Source organism: Nyctibius grandis, chromosome 3, assembly GCF_013368605.1.
Source record: "Nyctibius grandis isolate bNycGra1 chromosome 3, bNycGra1.pri, whole genome shotgun sequence".
In the NCBI taxonomy this organism is placed as follows: Eukaryota; Metazoa; Chordata; class Aves; order Nyctibiiformes; family Nyctibiidae; genus Nyctibius; species Nyctibius grandis.
Window position 1 is genome coordinate 65,299,891 of NC_090660.1, and position 20,672 is coordinate 65,320,562.

General features: G+C 42.8%; 1 protein-coding gene across 3 annotated transcripts in view; it reads left to right on the forward strand.

Annotated features, from left to right (window-relative positions):
- The window catches only part of MAPRE2 (microtubule associated protein RP/EB family member 2), an 83,687-nt gene that overhangs the window by 23,442 nt on the left and 39,573 nt on the right, over positions 1 to 20,672 (forward strand). For all 3 annotated transcript variants that reach the window (XM_068395966.1, XM_068395963.1, XM_068395964.1), the window contains exon 2: positions 14,330 to 14,457. In XM_068395966.1, coding sequence (XP_068252067.1) covers positions 14,337 to 14,457 — 121 coding nt within the window. In that variant the 5' untranslated portion in view covers positions 14,330 to 14,336. The remainder of the gene's footprint in view (positions 1 to 14,329; positions 14,458 to 20,672) is intronic.

Below are 20,672 nucleotides of genomic sequence, written 5' to 3' on the forward strand. Positions count from 1 at the left end.
ATTTTAGGCAAATTTTACATGGTTGTTATGCTTTGCTTCTTAAGGTTAATCTCTGTGGAGCTAGTCCAGTAATATAATGAATAGGAAGCACTGAAATATTTGAAGTAGAATATGCATTTGCTTTACTTATGGATTCAGTGTTATACAAATCATAGCTTATTAAAATAACTATAGAATCTGTGAGTAATTGTTTGTATGGAAGTGGAGTACATAACCCAGTGATATGAAAGTCCCATGGGAGCTTTCGTATACAGAAAGACTATGGTGTGTAGGAGTGCTGAGAACATGGAGGCAGTGAAATGATAATTGGTTGAATAGAAGGAATAAATTTTGCTGAAAGGACAGCATTCACATGTAAATAGCTGTTCTGTTGAAAACCTTGTTACGCAGAATGGCGTTAATTATATTTTACTGAATTATTTTTTAGGGTACATATCACTTCTTGCCCATATTAATGTTACAAAGTTACGCAAGATGTAGATTCTGAATCAGGATCTGAAAACACTGTTTTCAGTCAACGCATTCATGTCATGCCAGTTGTCAGGCTCAAGGAGGCATAAGCAGTATTTCCTTTTTTTTTTTTCCTTTAATATATATTTCTGCCTGCAGAAGTTTGGCTCTCCAATGTACATTTTTAATCTGTGGTCCCCAAGTGTGAAATGAGTTTCGCAGCAACGGGGATGCTGTAGAACTGCCTCGTCTCTTAAGCAGCTCTATTTTTAATACGGCAAGGTTTTTTTTTTTACCACTACCACTTTAAGCACACCCATGCCCCCCAATTGTTCCTGAAAAGCTACACAGTATGGACCTGGTGGTGCTGGTGGACAAGATGAACATGAGTCAGCAGTGTGCTCTTGCAGGGAAGAAGGCCAACCCCATGCTGGGCTGCATTAGCAGGCATGTAGCCAGCAGATCCGGGGAAGTGATTACTTCTCTCTGGTGCTTCTGAGACCACATCTCACGTACTGTGTTCGAATTTGGCCTCTCCGGTTTGAGAAAGACAGTGACATGCTGAAGTGAATGGAGTGGAGGGCCACCAGGATGGTCAGGGGGCTGGAGCATGTGAGCTGGGTTTGGTCAGCCTGGAGAAGAGAGAGCTCGGGAGGGGGGAAGATCTCATTGCAGCCTTTAGCTGTCTAGTGGTGGGGGTGAGGGTAGAGAAAATGGAGCCAGGCAGGTTCTTCTCTGAGGTGCATGGGGAGAGGATGAGAGGCAATGGCAGTCAGCAGCTGCAACAGTAGAAATGGCTTTAGATACTAGGAGAAAAATTTCACAGTGGGGACAGTCAAACAGTGGAGGAGGTTACCCGGAGAGACTGTGGAGTATCTGTCCTTGGAGAGACTCGAAACTTGGGTAGACGGGACCATCAGCAGCCTTCTCTTGCTGGTTCTGCTGTGAATGGGAGGTTGGAGCGGATATCTCTGGAGTTCCCCACCTACCTGAGTCACTTCGTTATCCTATTCTGTAACTCTGATAAGCATAAACAGCTCTTGAGTTCAAAACACAGCACACAAAACAAAGTTATGAAATCAGACACTTTAAAAGTGAAAAGAATATCATATGACAACAAATTTAGTACTGCCACCAAGGTGAAATCATCCTGTCATCAAAGGTTTCAAATGGAAAAGAAAAATGTGTGTATGCAGTCTTAGTTCGACTGCATCAATTTCAACTGCTTTCTAGCTTAATTCTTGCAAAAGCTATACGTCTGCTGCTGCAGTATATTAATTACTTCACATTGCATTCTCAAAATCACTGGGCGCAACTTCTGCAATTTAGTACCCAGGGATGAACAGAAGTTCATAGACACACAGTAGAGCAAAGGGATAGTTTTGCTATGTCATAAAATTAATTATATACATTGCAATTGAAGATAATGTCTTGAAGTTAAAAGCTGATAAATTACTCTCTCTGCTTTTAATGAATTGTGTATTCTTTCATAAAGAAAATATTAACATTGTTGATAAATTTAATCTGCAGAAAATGTTTAACTATAAGCACAACTCAAACTATGTCAGATGTGCGCTTAGTTTGACGTGCTTTTACAGGGAGTGGTGCAGAACTGTCTTGTCGCATGACCTACAGCAACATTGAGAGAGTTGAAGAAACGAAATATTCACATTGCAGCACAGGTTATTGCCTTCTTAACCGCACTTATATGTAGTCGAAGGTAATTCAAGCAATAAACTTTTTTTTTTTTGGCATTGTTTATTGTGGGAGTTGAACTTGGTAATGTCACCGTTTGCCAGCTGGAAGCAATTCCACTTTAGGAATTGACCCTAAGGTATTCCATGAAAGGAGGCCAAATCCTATTAAACAGGACATCTATGCTTCTGTTAGCTTAAGGTACAAGACTTTAATGGGGTTTGTAGATAAAGACTGTTGTAACTGCCAGTAATTCTGTTCTTACAGTCACAGGTGCATCAAAGGAGTAAGCACCATCTAAAGAACATTATTTGGGAAAACAAAGCTTTGAGGATTTCCCTCTTTAGATGGGCAGGAGCTTTTAAAAGCTAAAATCCAAAAGAAGACTCCAACTTCACAGACCTTCAAAGACTAACACAGCTGAAAAAAAATCACCTTTGAGGAAGCTTTACTTGATACTGGTAGTCTCAGCAGTTGCGCTGGTAGTGCAACAATGGTAAAATAAGTTTGTGGTTACTGGCACACAGAAAGAATAATACATTAAATAAATCACAGGTAGTTGAGCTAGCGTGTTCATAAAGGGCAATTTACTCCGTGAAGGATTAGTGAATTCTAGTTTTAGTTGCTCCAAAATTAATTTAGCAGTTGAGCAATTGCACTCAGAAGTCTGTTATAAATATTAACTCATGAGAATGAGAGAAGAGTTCAAGTTACTTTGGTATCCAAACCCAAAATTAAGTGTCGTGGCTGGTAGTGTTAACACTTGAAATCTGTATTATATTAATAATGATTTGTAGGGAATTTGTACAAGCCAAAGACAGGAGTCTTTGGGGCCTATTTCAACAACATCAGAGATGTCAAAACTCTGAGATTTTTTATTATTATTATTTTTAGTCTAGCTTTCACCAGCGGTGGAGGTAGAAGTGGGAGAGAGGTTGAAGGCAAAGCCTAGTGAAAAGCTATGTGGTGTCTTGGCCCAGTGGTCTGCAGAGGCAGTGCTGGCAGGGGATTTACACCTGGTTCAGGTAGCAGATGTCTGCTGGAGCTTGGTCCTAGAAACCTGCATGCCGAGTGCCCTGGATACCCAGCAGAAAGCCTGGCACTTCTCCTTTGAACCCCAAATGGCAGCAGAGCTGTAGCAGCAGTGGGAACCCTGGACACCCATACTAGAGCTTAATATTTTATGTTACAAAAATACGCAGCCATGTTTTAGAGAGTGATGCACCAGTGAAAGCAGCTAGCACGGTTGCCTGTTGCTTCATCTGTTGTCACATGCTTGTTTACAACTGCAGGGTAAAGGTGGCTTAAAATAAATGTTGCCTTATACCTCTGCTCAGTGTCGTCACCTTCCTGCCACGATGGCTCGTTCAGGGATGGAGCAAGGCTGGCTGCCTGCCTGGCAGCCCGACGGCTCTGTCGGGCAGGCTGTGCTCCAGCACCTTTGTCCACAGGTCCTGGGGTTGTTGCTCTGGTTGCACGGGTAGTCGCTGTGCTCTTTTTTGTCCTTTCCCAGGTATCACACCATGCGCCTTCAAAATGCCTGCTTAGAAGGCCACTTTCAAAGGGCCTTGCTGTCTGCAATAACAGGGCGTTGGACTTGACAATCCTCGTGGGTCCCTTCCAGCTCAGGATATTCTGTGATTCTAACGTGTATATTAATATGTGTATATTAGAATAAATGTTGCAATGCATAACTCTGTGTGTGTCTACATTTGTTTTTAATGTAAAAGAGAGAAGAGTTGATGTGTGACAAAATCCTTGTTCTCTATATCATTACATCATTTGCGAGCAGAAAAGGTGTATTGTAGTCCCTCCTTAGAATCACAGAATGGTTTGGACAGCCTTGGTTGTAGTGACCATGAGATGGTGGAGTTCAGGATCTCATGTGGCAGGAACAGAATATCTAGCAAAATCACAACCCTGGACTTCAGGAGGGCCAACTTTGGCCTTTTCAAGCAATTGCTAGGGGAAATCCCATGGGACAGGGTACTAGAAGGTAAGGGGGCCCAAGATAGTTGGTTAGCATTCAAGGACTGCTTCTTCCGAGCTCAAGATCAGAGCATCCCAGCAGGTAGGAAGTCAAGGAAGGGTACCAGGAGACCTGTATGGTTAAACAGGGAACTGCTGGGCAAACTCAAGTGGAAGAAGAGGGTGTACAGATCATGGAAGGAGGGGCTGGCCACTTGGGAGGAATATAAGTCTGTTGTCAGAGGATGTAGGGAGGCAACTAGGAAAGCTAAGGCCTCCTTGGAATTAAACCTTGCAAGAGAGGTCAAGGACAACAGAAAGGGCTTCTTCAAATACATTGCAGGTAAAGCCAACACTAGAGGCAATGTAGGCCCACTGATGAATGAGGTGGGGGCCCTGGAGACAGAGGATAAAAAGAAGGCGGAGTTACTGAATGCCTTCTTTGCCTCTGTCTATACTGCTGGAGGCTGTCCTGAGGAGCCCCAGACCCCTGAGGCCCCAGAAGAAGTCGGGATAGAGGAGGAATCTGTCTTGGTAGATGAGGGCTGGGTCAGGGACCAATTAAGCAATCTGGACGTCCATAAATCCATGGGCCCTGATGGGATGCACCCGCGGGTGCTGAGGGAGCTGGCGGAAGTCATTGCTAGGCCACTCTCTATCATCTTTGCTAAGTCGTGGGCAACGGGAGAGGTGCCCGAGGACTGGAGTCCAGTCTTCAAAAAGGACAAAAAGGAGGACCCGGGTAACTATAGACCAGTCAGCCTCACCTCCATCCCCGGAAAGGTGATGGAACAACTTGTCCTTGGTGCTTTCTCTAGGCACATCAAGGACAGGAGGGTCATTAGGGGCATTCAACATGGCTTCACCAAGGGGAAGTCATGCTTCACCAACTTGATAGCCTTTTATGAGGATGTTACCCGGTGGATAGATGATGGTAAAGCTGTGGATGTGGTCTATCTCGATTTCAGTAAAGTGTTTGACACAGTCTCCCACGGCATCCTCGCAGCTAAACTGAGGAAGTGTGGTCTGGATGATCGGGTAGTGAGGTGGACTGTGAAGGAAAGAAGCCAGAGAGTGGTGGTCAATGGGACAGAGTCCAGTTGGAGGCCTGTATCTAGTGGAGTCCCTCAAGGGTCGGTACTGGGACCAGTACTATTCAATATATTCATTAATGACTTGGATGAGGGAATAGAGTGCACTGTCAGCAAGTTCGCTGATGACACCAAACTGGGAGGAGTGGCTGACACACCGGAAGGCTGCGCAGCCATTCAGAGGGACCTGGACAGGCTGGAGAGTTGGGCAGGGAGAAATTTAATGAAATGTAACAAGGGCAAGTGTAGAGTCCTGCATCTGGGCAAGAACAACCCCATGTATGAGTACAAGTTGGGGGCAGACCTGTTGGAGAGCAGTGTGGGGGAAAGGGACCTGGGGGTCCTAGTGGACAGCAGGAAGACCATGAGCCAGCAATGTGCCCTTGTGGCCAAGAAGGCCAGTGGCATCCTGGGGTGGATTAGAAGGGGTGTGGTTAGCAGATCGAGAGAGGTTCTCCTCCCCCTCTACTCTGCCCTGGTGAGGCCGCATCTGGAATATTGTGTCCAGTTCTGGGCCCCTCAGTTCAAGAAGGACAGGGAACTGCTAGAGAGAGTCCAGCGCAGAGCCACAGAGATGATTAAGGGAGTGGAACATCTCCCTTACGAGGAGAGGCTGAGGGAGCTGGGTCTCTTTAGCTTGGAGAAGAGGAGACGGAGGGGTGACCTCATTAATGTTTATAAATATGTAAAGGGCAAGTGTCATGAAGATGGAGCCAGGCTCTTCTCAGTGACATCCCTTGACAGGACAAGGGGCAATGGGTGCAAGCTGGAACACAGGAGGTTCCACATAAATATGAGGAAAAACTTCTTTACGGTGAGGGTAACTGAACACTGGAACAGGCTGCCCAGAGAGTTTGTGGGGTGTCCTTCTCTGGAGACATTCAAAACCCGCCTGGACGCGTTCCTGTGTGATATGGTCTAGGTAATCCTGCTCCAGCAGGGGGATTGGACTAGATGATCTTTTGAGGTCCCTTCCAATCCCTAACATTCTGTGATTCTGTGTGATTCTGTGGAAGGGACCTTAAAGATCATCTAGTTCCAACCCCCGTGCCGTGGGCAGGGACACCTTTCCACTAGACCAGGTTGCTCAAAGCCCCATCCAACCTGGCCTTGAACACTTCCAGGGAGGGGGCATCCACAGCTTCTCTGGGCAACCTGTGCCAGTTTCTCACCACCCTCACAGTAAAGAATTTCTTCCTAATGTCTAATCTGAATCTACCCTCTTTCAGTTTAAAACCATTCCCCCTCGTCCTGTCACTACTTGCCCTTGTAAAAAGCCCCTCTCCCGCTTTCCTGTAGCCCCCTTCAGGTACTAGAAGGCTGCTATGAGGTCTCCCCGGAGCCTTCTCTTCTCCAGGCTGAAGAGCCCCAACTCTCTCTTAGCTAGCACAAGACCTTTCCATGGGAGTGCTGTCCGTGTTAACTTCTCATTCCTTGGACAGACAGGCTTTATTAAGTATATTGCAGTCTCCTGTTAGGAAACGGCAGCTATGTGTTAGGAGAAAGGCGTTGCATTTCCCCTTGTTTAATCCTCCTGTTTTCTCTTCTTCCCAGACTTGTCCTCTGAGAACCGTGGATGCTCAGCGCCCGTCTCCTGCTGAGTCACTGCCTGGCTCTGCGCGAGGGCGTGAGGCGCTTGGAGGCTGCTCGGGCCCCCCATCAGGAGGGCTGTATAGTGTTACAAAATCACATTTGCCATTACGTTATGCTTGGAGTAAATCGTCGTGTTACTTTAGCCTTTCACCTCCGAACGTATACATGTCGGGGGGAGGAGGAGGGACGGCAAAACCGCGGATAGGTCAAAACTAAATTCATTTGGTGACTTCATCTGGCTCCAGCTAGTTGGATCTCAGCCCTGCTGGAACTCCCAAGCCTGCCCACAGCCTTTTCTGGACTTTAAAGGCGGAAATGGCAGGAGTCAGGAGCAGCGGGCTGCCTGCCCTGCCAGGGCTGCCCCTGGCTGCAGCATGGCTGCTGCCCTGGGGGGTTGTGCCTCCGACGTAGTGCCTCGGTTGCCTGGCAGCATTGGTTTCTCTTAATCAGGGTTTCTGGTTATCTTTATGCCTTCCTAATCGGGGGCAGATGTTTTCCTAGTGTAGATGTGGGTGACTGCTCAGGTGTGTTGGTGTATCCACGTCGTTTTGTCTGTGAGTTCATGCGCTGCACTCAGGAGGGGCAGTGGCTTTGGGGACAAGCTCTCCTCAGCTGCTGTCTTCATTTTCCAGTAAATCTGCATTTGCTAAAGCACTTGGGAATCTACCATCTGAAAATACAACTACTCAACCATCATCTAGAGGGACCAAAAGACAGGAGGTTCCCCTGTTGTTTGCAGAACCCAGGCCAGGAACCGAGGCTTGCTAAAACATGCTGCCTCTCAAGGCATCCTTTCTCCACCGTGATGAGTGTACTCAGCACTGCTGTTACCTTGCTTTACAGTACATTTTTAACCTCTTAGAAATCCTTTAGTGATGTCTGCATGTATGCTTAGTAATCTGTTATTTTCCATAAGAGAAAAAAAATTGATAGAAGGAGAATTAAAGCTCCCATGTTTGTCTTGGTGAATTGAGACTTTGTTTCACAGAAGATTAGTTGTTGATTTATTCATCAGCTTTTTTCAAGGTTTTCTAGTTACAAAATGGTCATAGAACCTCTTCTTTTTTCTAAAATATAGGTTTTTCTAATTTACTTGAGTTTACTATATAACATAATTCTGAGAATTATTTTTCTCTGAGTCAACTTCTTCTTTTTCCACAATCCCCCTGTCTGTTGTGAAAGGTAGACTAGTTTCCAGTGTCTATTGTGAAAATTTTACAGGTTGAATGTCTCTTCCTTCAGGGCATCAGAGCAGCAATTCAAGCTTAAGATCTTGGAGTTGAAAGCCTGGGAGGGGGGAGGGTAATAACTGTAAGTAAAAGCAGTTTATTTTTTTAACATTGCAGCCTTGCCACACTTATGTTCCTCTCATTCAGCCCACTTCAAAGGTTTTTGTGGTTCTCCATTAATAAAATGCCTTCTTAATTTGTAGTAACATTCATTTTATACTGAAATTTGTGCATCCTTTCTCCGTGTTAACAAGTGCCTGTTCAGCACCAAGCACTGCTATGGCTTTGTACCACTAAGGTGCAGTTTGAGGGTGCTGTGCACCACTGTGGTTCACTCCTAACCAGTCAGAGTGAGTATACCTTTGTGGAAATGGTGGTGGCCAGAATCTGAATTGCTTCTATTTTGTGTCAGCTGTTGATGTCTGCCTTTCTTGAGCCTCCATCCTTTGTCAAGAATGTATTTTTTAGTTGAGATTTGTTTACTCATAGAAATTGATAAGGAGACTTTCAGGACATGCAAATACTTTCAGCCGCAATTAAGATATCACGTAGTTAAGTGTTAATACCGCGTTTTACCTTTGGAGGCAAAGGTTAACCCTGAAGAAAAAAAAAGTGTTAGTATTGCTATGGAGATGTGACATTATGTATTACATTGCCATACAGTTTCAGTGGCAGCAGGAAGAATGAATGAATGAGAAGGTAGTCAGAGAAATAAAAAAAAAAATCTTACTTATGCTATACAAATATGGCTGGCAGATCAAAAAAATCTAATTCAGGCAAGTCAGTGAATGTGGCTTGTCCTCCTCAGGTGCCCTAAAATATTCCAAGCACTAAATAATTTTCTTGGAATTTGTAACTATTCTTCTGATTTCAGTGATCTACCTTAATTTTATAACTGGTTAGTGAATAAACTTAAAACTATTTCGTAAAAAGTATGCAGTAGACAGTGTAATGCATTGCTAATTACTGGGCCATCTCAGAGGTTTTGGCTCAAACTGTGTATATTGTTTGAATACTTTTGATTGTTTTTTTTCAGATTTGGGGGAACTGAATGTCTGGAAAAGAACTGGTATTTTTCTGCCTCACAGATAATATGGTTTTGGGAGCTTTTAATTTTTCTAAAGCTGTATGTACCAGAAAACAGAATTACCACTGGTCTTTATGAGAGTTACTCAGATTTGGGTCTAAATCAGTCCTTGAGACCCATCATAAACATTTACATAGGTCAGAACATCATAGTGTTGGCAGGCAGCCTCTAATTTAAAAGAATAAAACTTAAAACATGCCTTAATCCAATCAAAGTAAATCTCTAGTACTCTATCCTCACTTGCATTTAAACAGGGAACTGCAATGAGAACAATAGAAAATATGCTGTTTGCTGTGTTAAATGGTAATCCTGCAACATTTGAGCAATCAAACCCTACACGGATTGCCTCAGTCTTGTCTAGACTCTGTAGCATGCTCCACAAATCATTTTAGGCCTTCAAGTCAGATCCACGTTGTAAAGCTAACATGGCATTCAGAAGTGAATGCAATACATGGATAATAAAAGATTTTTAACATTTCAGGGCCATTTAGTAACATGAGAACACTGCACAAAAGGTTCGACATTCAGTATTTTAAAAGGTATGAATTTCTCCCAATATTACAACCAGAGAATTCTTTTCTCACGTTCTTTTCTTTCCGTGGCAATACCTCATTGTGATTAATCCTGAACTGTTTGAGTTTCTGACTAGACAGAGCCTGTATATTGCTTTCTGCAAATACCGCTTCAGTTGCAGTGCTCTGATGTGAGGGCTCTGGCCATGGCCATTGAATTTGCTGCAGGAGGACAGTGTAAGTCAAAAGGGAGAGTAAGAGCAGTGTTGTCAGAACTGTGCTGAAGCTTTTTGTGTTATTTTTTCTGTCCTCGGGACTCCTTTTGCTAAAGACAGCCTTGAGCATAACTGGCATCTAACGGCTATGGCTAAGGCTGTCTTCAGTGAATGTTAAGGAAGCATACAAGATCCAGCTGCAAATTACCTGCCATTTCAGGATGATACAAAAGGATGAATTTTCTTCTACAGGGATGCGGCCACTGAGGCTGGCAGGTTTCTTCCTTTCGGGGATTTTTGTTTGGCTGTAGCTTTCATCTAGAAAGCCTTTCCAACAGCAGTCTCACTCCGCTTCATCTTAGCCTTTCCGCGGTATCTTCCGCTTCAGTAATTTTTGGTGTGAGATCTTTTGTTTTACTGGCAGTATCTATCCTGATGCTATCAGGTGCCAGCTTCCAGAAGGCTCCTCTTTGTCTTGTACACAGGCTTTCTACTGTGTTTAAAAACTTAACATTATACCGTGCCTAATTGTACAAAACAGGAGGGCCTTGCAGGTTCAGAGGGGATGGGGTGTGTGATCAGTTTTTACACTGCAGATAGATTGATTGCTGTAATCCTTCCAATCTTGCTGTTATTACTGATTTGGCATAATACAGCTTCTGCTGTCAACAACTGTTAGTTTCTCCCTGGAAAAATAAATACACCTCTTGCAAAACTGTCCTTGAACACAGCTGGATAACACCTTGTAACAGCTGCAGTTATCTGTAGCGAGAGCAGTGGAAAATGCCTAATAGCTGAACGTTCAGTGCTGCATGTAATGCCTTAAAAAATTAATGCTCCTTTGGGTAAAATGTTTACCGTTGGACATGCTGAGCCAGTATATTTCTGATTGGGGAAACTGCTTAAGCATATACATGATTTTCAGGACCTAGCTAATTCTCTGAACTCAGGTCTGTGGTGCTCAGCCGTGCATGTGTGAAGTGCTTTTCTGAAATGGGCTGGACTAATATGTGAAGACTTTCCTATGGCTTGTCTGTATTTATGAGGGATTTGAATTTCAGTTTCTTATAAGTAAAACAAGGCAGAGACCTTTGTGTTTAAGCAGTACTGCAACAGCCAGAGGTTTTTAATCTCCACCTGCATGCTCTGAAGTGGGGGATGTGATGTGCCAATCTTCAATCTGCTTTTAGTTGCTGTAGCTCGGTGAGGTAGATGCTGATTTTCAGGCTTGTATAAGCCTCATCGCAGCCTTATGCTTGAGAGCCTTCAGCCTAAAAAAGGCAAAGCCTAACAAGTCAAAAATGTAAATAATGTTATTGGGAAGAAGTAGTGTATTAGGACATACAAGTAAGTTCAGACGTATGTTAACAAGTCACTGAGAATAAATGCCAATGGCATGTTGTTGATTTTTGTTTAATAGAAATTCTGATTCATTTTGCATACATTTGTTTAAAATTGTATTGATACACCCTCGTGCTTATCTGTGTGTATGAATGTGAAGTTATTGTCTCTATCAAAGAGCCTCAACTTTCATTTGACCCATAGACTATAATTCATTTGCAGACACACCGTAAAGTTATATTACAGGTATCCTTTAAGGTATCATTGTAAAACTCAAGGTTATTAATTTACTCACTGTTTCCTGAAGTAGAGGTCTCCATCCCGTGCACTGCAGCAAAGGAGTTTGTTTGCCCTCCTGTCACTTGCAGAAGGATAGGTATTTGTCTTTGCAGTTGCTTTTGGAAGAGGATGATGAGGGAATTTCTGCTTCCTTCCTGCGTGTGGATTTTCTTGATGTGTTTAACAGAGTAGACTTAATGCTTTCACTAGCTGATGGTTGTTCTGAGTTCTGCCTGGCCTCCAGAGGACAATTAAAATTTGGATGAAGTAGTGGCAATTGCAAATCAGAGTAGCTTTATTTCAAATGTTAGCATCTAAATATCTTTAGCTTCTTTAGAAGTGAGTAGACTGTTCCGTACTGATATCTTAGTTTAATATTAAGCTCACTATTCTGAATCTTAAATGAATATTAAAGTCACTGTTAAGCTGTTACTTGAACTGATCTTACAAACAATACTTAACATGTTAGTTTAACAGTGACAGTGGTAGTATCTTTCTGTCAGTTTCTTATCTATGTAAAAAGGCTAGGAATAGTAAAGTAAAAACCATGCTAACAGTGGCAGTTTAAACTTCAGATGCCATTAGTAACAAAGGTGCTGGGTGCCTTTGTGCTGTGATCAGTCCCTTCCTTCCACCCTGGTGTTGAAGCTAAGCTTTCATGGTTAGCCGTTATGGTGTGGTTTCAAGAGTAAAAGGACACTCCCTATTTCTAAAACTTTGTTCCTAGCGCTCGGTTCAATCCAAGCACTGAGTGTGTGCCAAGAAAATGACCTTTGCTAACTGTTACAGTGAATACAGTGCTACGTTCATATAATTAGCTGTGCTGTCTGGGAGCCTGCAGGAAGAACTGAACATACTGAAGACAGGCTGATTTCTTCTGTGCTTTGGAGGTGCCCATGCAGAAGTGGGTAGAGGGGTAGAGCCTGGTTCTGAATGAATTGCTGGCAGTAGTAGCCTATCGGAGCATGAATTTTTTGAGCCTGCTTTCCCTTACTGGTCTGTCTTTTCTTCTTGTTTTTAAATTTTTTTCCTTCTCATCAGACAAATTTGGGGATTTGATGTTTTGTATCTCAATGTCAGTAGATGGGGACAATTTGAATGATCTTCTGTGTTTGTGAAATTTGTTTTGTAGAAGGTGACCTGTATTATGAACTTTGTCATCTTGTATTTTAAATACATTCCCTGCTGTACGTACTTACACACTTATAGGGTACTGTGTCAGGTTTCATTCTGGTAGATTTTTACACTTTTTATCTGTGTTGCTCCAGCACACCTAAAAAATGGATAGAGTTAACCTGCAGTCTTTGAGTTCTTTGCAAAATTGTCTATCAAGCTTCAAGCAGTTACCTCTTTGCAAATTGTCAATGGAAATAGTCCAGGCAGACCTCAGATCCCACAGAGGAGATCATGCTCTTTCACTGAGGGAGAAGGTTGAGGTCTAAGGCAGAGGTGGCAGGACTGGCACCAAAGCCAGTTCAGTGTTAGCTACAAGGTGACCCTAGAGACAAAAGTGTGCAGTCCTCACCAAACTTTTTCTTTCCAAGAATAATAGCGCGAGTTTGACTACTTGATCATTTCTGAGACACCTCGTACGCAGATTGTTACTAGTGGGCTTCCTGAAGTCCACTAGTCTTGGGAACATTATTTACTCTTTTAATGAATGACCTTGACTCTGCTCTTTAAAACTATTGATGAGATAAACTTGAATGTGCTCATCTTTTCTCTTGGCCATGTCTCGCAACAGAAAGATGTGACTAGCACAGAATAACAGGGGATAAAGTTGAGTAGTATGCGTTTTCAGTTTATGTACTTGGGGACTGATGATAAAAGCTACTATGAATTAGACCTACTTGCAGGAAAGGACCTCAGCTAACTAGAGGGATCTATTTAAGGTGATGTGGCTATGAAAATTTTCAACACAGAGTGTCATTTTCCAAGGTCTTGGTGAAATGTTATCTGGACGCAGTCTGAAACTGTTTGGCTCTGTTCAAGGAGGACTGCTGGCATGACCAGAAAGTGAAGGTCTGACTTTTATTATGAGACTCAGAGGACTGATTTGTTTAATCTAGCCTACCCGGGCACTGGGACAGACTCTTGAGTGCTGTCCCTAATGCATTATGAAATCAGCTTTGGGGAAGAAAAAGCCATTAGAACTGGAGGATAATGTTGGCAGAAGAACAAATGAGTTTAATCTGAGAGGAAGCGTTCTAACGATTTAGAGGAATCGGGCTCCGCAGCAACTTTCCAACCAGACGGTTGGGAGTGCAAGTCTCAGTTACTCTTTCAGGGTAGAGGTTGGTAAATTGATAAAAAAGATTATCTGTTATTCACTCCGTGACTGTTAGGAACTGAATTAATGATCCAAAAGGCCCCTGTCTCAGTAAGAAATCAGTATTTGAGTAAGTAGAACAGCTACATCTTCTAGAAGTTATCTGAAAATTAAATACTGGTTTAGACTGTCTGCTCATCCTGCAGTGGCAAAAAACTGACGGGTAGATGTCAGATCACTATATTTGTGCAGCACTATGTGACGAAATCCCAGGTCTCTGATCTTATCTGTGTATCTTCAGGCTGTGTCTGATTCTTTTTTTCCTACCTTATTAGCATTAAGCAGAATACTGTAGGTTTGTGTGCTCTTTAAGTTCACAATGACAGCCAGATAAATATGTTCATAGATTCCAAGAGGACATTGAGGAGGTCATGTATCATCAAAGAATAAAAATTAAGCCTCCTTTCTCAAAAAATAACGGAAGGTAGTGCAGTGATGCAGCTTTTCCTTCTTTTTTTTTGAATAAGAAACATAAATTCATTGTATCCAGAAAACAATTATCAAAATGTCCAAAATATTCTTTGTCCTTTTTTTTCCTAGTTGGGGAATGGCGGTCAACGTGTACTCTACCTCTATAACCCAAGAGACTATGAGCAGACATGACATCATCGCATGGGTTAATGATATATTAGCTTTAAACTACACAAAAGTGGAACAACTCTGTTCAGGTAAGAAAGCATGGTATGCTCTACAAATATTTATTTTAAAACCACTTTAAAAGTCTGATTCGTTGAAAATAGATAACTTTTTAACTTTGACATAAAACAGTCTCTGAGAAAAGAGACTAATGTATGTGCAAAGGAAGCGTTTTTGTGTTCATGTTAATCATGGAAAGATAAGGTGCCTTGAGAAAGCATAACAAATGCAAAAGTAAATGGGATGAATGTAGCAGAAGATACATAGAAGTAATAAAAAGGTTGACTAAGTAAGAAAAGAATACAGTGATAAGCTTTTGTGTTTTAAAGCTACCGGGCTGATATCTTTTCAAATAGAGGGTGGACATAGCTGAAAAAGAGACAAATAGAAAACCGACACACCTCGGGTGAACGAAATTCTCCAGCACCTTTTCCTTCCTGCTAAGGGTCCTCAAATCACTGCTGATGTTTGCAGAAAAAGAGCACAGGTGTGACTGTGAAGAAAAACATGGATTTGAGGAAATGAGCCTTTAGCTGCTGTGGGGGCTTTAGAAGTTTGTCAAGAAAATCTGCCTGTTTCTCTTTAAATGTAACTGAACTCTTGTTGTAAGTAAATTTGGTAATGAGCCCTGAAAAAAAAAGGGTAATGGTTTGAATGCTTTGGACATTTTGGTTAATCAGAGTGGCAAGTGTTAAACAACAGGGTCTGTAACTAGATGATGACTAGAAATGACACAGACAAAGGCTGATGTTTCACTGAGAATACAGATGCCCCTGGGAGCGATTCTTTCTGATTTCCTACTGTGATTTTTAAATTTAAAGCTGTTTGTGTTGGAGGACATCTAACTTAGATTGCTACTTCCAGACAACTGACATGCTGGGAATATCTTACTTATGAAGACAATGCTCTAAGTACATAGAACCAAAACCACATTACCACATGTCAGCTATTTACTGGTCCAGCTGAAATGCATAAATGGGGTCTCATATTCAAATATTTGAATTTACCTGCAATTCTGGGTAAATTTTCTGTCTCAGAGATGTTCCCTGAAAGGTATAGAAAATCCTTTGAGGATGATAGCCTCATAGCCTACACTTCAAATTTAAAAAACAAATCTCAGCTGCAGAAGCAGGCTTGCATGCTTGCACAATGACTATGAAATTGAGGTTGAAAAAGTGCAAGTTAAAGTGCACGTAAGTAACTAATACAAACTAAATAACTAAAGGCATAGAACATGGGAAAAAAACTTTTTAACAGTTATTAAACTTGAAATTGGAATGTTATATTTAGCTCTTGTTATATTTACTTGTCAGGAAGTTAGCCTAAGTGGGTTTTTTGGTGAATTGTACATAAAGAAAATATTCATGTGGGGGTGTGTGTGCACGTATGTGTAAATATAGGTGTAGCTATATATAGCTATATATATATAGATAGATATACACACCCTTATAAGGAGATAGAAAGATACAAGAAAATGGACATTTTCATCCCAAAATACCCAACGTTTACCATTGTTTGAAACAGGAAGCATACTAGGCAAGTTATTGACTTGTTCCTGCATAGCTATTTATATGCTCATAAATAGTTGAAAGGAAGCTTTTGAAGTGAATTCTCCATCAAGTTAAATATGTGTGGGCTTACAAAAAAAGCAATGACAAAAAAAACCCCAAACCCTTTCCCAAAATAGGGGAGAGGGGATCTAAGAAAATTTTGATTACGCAGAAAAGGGTGAGTTAAAGATACTTAAGAAGATCAGATTGACAGATTTCAGCTGGGTGGGGCAGGCAGGAGAACAGCATGGAGATTGTCACAAACCCACTGTCCCATTTCATTACACAGCTTCTTATACAATTTTTTCTGTGACCTCCAGTGAGGATTTTGGGACGCACCACAAGGGAAAAACAGAAAAAGGGTCGTCTCACTAGAGCTCTTACTCCATTGCGTGTAAAATTAAATCTTTTCTTCCTTTAGAACTTCCTGGATTGTATTGATTGCTATTGTTACCTGATGCTTTTACATTCTTATTAAGATAAGAATTATTAAGATACTTACACACTTATTTTTGCGTTAATGTTCATTACAATCCCAGAAGGGGCTGAAGAAGCATTCTAGCACAGTCCTTCCTGTGATCCAGGAGACTTTACTCTCTGAACTGATGAATCTAAACTCTGCTAGATTGTTGCAGGCACTAGAGCACAGTATTGTTATGGACTAGGTTCCAGTACCTGAAGGGGGCCTACAGGAAAGCGGGAGAGGGACTTTTTACAAGGGCAAGTAGTGACAGGACGAGGGGGAATGGTTTTAAACTGAAAGAGGGTAGATTTAGATTAGATATTAGGAAGAAATTCTTTACTGTGAGGGTGGTGAGACACTGGCACAGGTTGCCCAGAGAAGCTGTGGATGCCCCCTCCCTGGAAGTGTTCAAGGCCAGGTTGGATGGGGCTTTGAGCAACCTGGTCTAGTGGAAAGGTGTCCCTGCCCATGGCACGGGGGTTGGAACTAGATGATCTTTAAGGTCCCTTCCAACCCAAACCATTCTATGATTCTTTCCATTTGAGTCTGCATAGTCCATTTCTCACATGCAAGACATGCACGTGTAGGGATTGAAGACAGATGGACAAGAAGCTTTGGGAATCTTTCTGTATTTAATATAGTTTACTGTGTAAACTCCAAGTAGTTTATTTAAAGTACATATAGTTTATTTAGTCTACTTGTAGTGTAGTTTACAGGATGGAAACTAGGGGAACAATAGCACCAATGACCAGCCAACTAAACAGGCAGAGCACCAGCAAGCATGGTATGGACCGTAGTTTGAGAACAGCTGATCTAACTCATTTGTTCTGGCATTCCTTTGGCTGATGTTCCTTGAAACATTGGCAGCTTTCATGCAGCTTAATGTTAGTTTCCATAAAATATGAGCATTTCTCCAGAACTTCAAAGAGAAGGAATATGTGGGAAACTCTTTACAACTATGAAGCATTTCACAGCATTAACAGGGAGCTGCAGAGCCACTGTAAGTGAATTTTTATAACCTACTGTAAAATTGCATGGACATTTTCTTCTTTTTTAGAAAAAAGCATTAGGACTTGTCATGCTGTTATACGACTATTCAGTTCTTGTTTTCTATTTTTCTTAATAGGAGCAATCGAAAGGCCAGAAAAAGCTAAATGCAAGGCCAAAAAAAAGCAGGGGAGGGACAGTGAGGGGATGCTAAGTCTGAATAAAAAGCTCGAAGGCGTTACTTTTAGGAGGTATGAGCTACCTAGTTGCAGCATATGCTCGTGTTCAGCACCTGGCTGTGAGACCTCATGGATGCCCACGTTTTGCAGCCAAGCTAGCAATAATTTTGGACATTCTGAGCTTAAGCAAGAAAGAATAATGTGACATTCTGCCTTTACTAAAGGCTTTATTCAGAGCATTTAAAGCTTAACAAGACAGTACATAATAAAGGCAGAAAAAGCAATCAGACCTTGTTTTTCCTCATTGCTGTGGAGAAGTAGCTTTGGTAATATACATGCTGTAGCAATACCAGCCTATTCCGCAACTGCCAGTTACAGGAACAGAGCTGCTAGGATGAGGAGCAGAAAAGGAAGAGGCTGGCTTAATCATAAAGTATTTGTATTCTTTGGGAGTCTTACATGTGTTTTTGTCTCTGCTAAGTAGGCTGAGCAAAGTGCAGTGTCCTCTGAGCTTTCTGAATGCCTGCTGTAGTAGTGATGTGCCAAAAAGGCCAGGTTATGGATGGATGAAGCCCTGGAGAGTCTAAATTTGGTCTGCAGCTCCTCTGGTAATTTAGTTTTGACAGCTCAAGAGAAAAATCTCTCTGAGCATCTCAAAGCAATACAATTCTCTTTGCTTTAGGTGAGTGTCATTTTGTCAGTTTTTGGTCTCCGCGTTTGAATTCCTGCGACGTTGTTAACCTGAATATGAAATTTATAATCCCTGGTTTTAATTGAAGGCATAGTGCATTGCCTTTAGATGGGCATTAGACTTCAGAGCATTTAATTATACATGATACATGAATGAAAAATAATAGAGAACAACTGAATGGATTTAATGTAGCAGGATCCCATGTGCAACACCCATAGGCTTGGGGAATAGGAGTTTCATATGAATTATGACACTAGTAGTTTCTTAGGAGTCATGCTATTTTTATAATGAATACACAGTGGCTTCTTAAAAAGAACTCTTACTAAACAGCTTATAACTGAATTTTCTTTACTAAGGCTGTTTTTCATCTATAGGGAATACCAAGTGAACCTGTTACAGGGCTTTTCATGAGTGTTTGGCTGCAACACGAGAGTATATTCAAAATAAGAGTCAGGCAGGAGACTATACAGGGCTTGCATATGAATTAAAAAGAAACAACACAAAGTGTACAAGCTATATAAATTATAAGCAAGGAAGCTAGAAATGGTAAATGTGTATAAGGAAGGAAAATGCAGCCTGAAGTGAGGTGTAATTTCTGGTTTAGCTGTACTTGTGTGATCCTTTGAGGTTAAGGAGAATCTCCCCCCCGCCCCCCATTTGAAAATTCTCAGTAGAATTATAAACTTGCAAATTGTCCGGCCTCCAGTGCATACAGACCTTCTGTCTTTCAGGATTTGTATGCAAGGATCAAGGATTAAATGCGGGGTGGTTTTTTTTTTCCTTGCTTTTAATAAAGGACCACATTATAAAGAGAGCATGTGGTTTGGCATTGTCGAATTTTAGACTGTGATGCTTTCTCTGCGGATGCCCTGGGTGTTGCCACAGCGCATTTTTCATGTGGTGACTGCTGTAGCTAGTACCCTATCTTAGTTAGCGTTCCTCCTGCGAAAATATATAGTCCCTTTATACATACATTTTGTTGGTACTCCACCTCCCCGATCTCGGAGGAAGGCAGGCAGTGTGACGATAGGGCAGATGTCGTTCTTTGTTTGATTCCGTGTTGCCTCTCCGGCTCAGGATTTGGGGGAGAGCTGCATCACAGCCTCTGCGGGCTGTTGTCCCTTGCAACCCGTGCTGTGCAGGCAGGAGGGTCGTTCCTGGTTTGTGGAGGGTGTCCGAGGTGTTCTGCTTCCATGGACTGCGCGCTGGGGCTCTGTGCCGTGGGGCTGGTCAGCATCTCCCAGGCCTGGCAGCATTGTTTGCAAGGTGGCCGTCGTGTCCCCGGCACCACCCAGCTTCAGGACCCCCGGTAGCAGTAGGAATTGGGGTGCCAGGCACGCTGCCTCCCGAGCAGCGCTGTGTGAGAGCCGTTTCTTCTCTCCCGCACACAGCAAAGATCTTTCTGAGCAGGGCTGAGGTGACGGGAGAAGAAGGGTACTGGCCAGAGAGAGAGATGGTGAGAAGGGCTTTTTCTTCTGCATGTCATTCGTGTATATATACATAGTCCAGGAGGAGACGGTTAGTGACCTGCTGTGCCAGTTGGACACCCACAAGGCTATGGGCCCGGATGGGATTCACCCCAGAGTAATGAAGGAACTGGCAAAGGAACTTCCCAAACCACTCTCTGTTATCTAGCGGCAGTCCTGGTTAACTGGAGAAGTTCCAGCTGACTGGAAATTAGCAAATGTAACGCCCATCTACAAGAAGGGTCAGAAGGATGATCCAGGGAACTATAGGCCTGTCAGCCTGACCTCGGTGCCAGGCAAGGTGATGGAACAGATCATCCTGAGTGCCATTATACGGCACATGCAGGACAATCGGGGCATCGGGGCCAGCCAACATGGATTCATGAAAGGCAGGTCCTGTTTGACCAACCTGGTCTCCTTCTATGACCAAGTGACCCGCTTAGTAGATGAGGGCAGGGCTGTGGATGTAGTCTATCTAGACTTCAGTAAGGCATTCGACACTGTCTCCCACAGCATCCTCCTAGACAAACTGGCTGCCCGGGGCTTGGATGGGTGGACTCTTCGATGGGTTAAAAACTGGCTGGATGGCCGAGCCCAGAGAGTGGTGGTGAATGGGGCAAAGTCCAACTGGCGGCCGGTCACTAGCGGTGTTCCCCAGGGCTCAGTTCTGGGGCTGGTGCTGTTCAATATCTTTATAGAAGATCTAGACGTAGGGATTGAGTGCACCCTCAGTAAATTTGCAGATGACACCAAGCTGGGTGGGAGTGTCAATCTGCTGGAGGGTAGGAAGGCCCTACAGAGGGGTCTGGACAGGTTAGATAGATGGGCCGAGACCAACGGCATGAGGTTCAACAAGACCAAGTGCTGGGTCTTACACTTCGGCCACAACAACCCCATGCAGCTCTACAGGC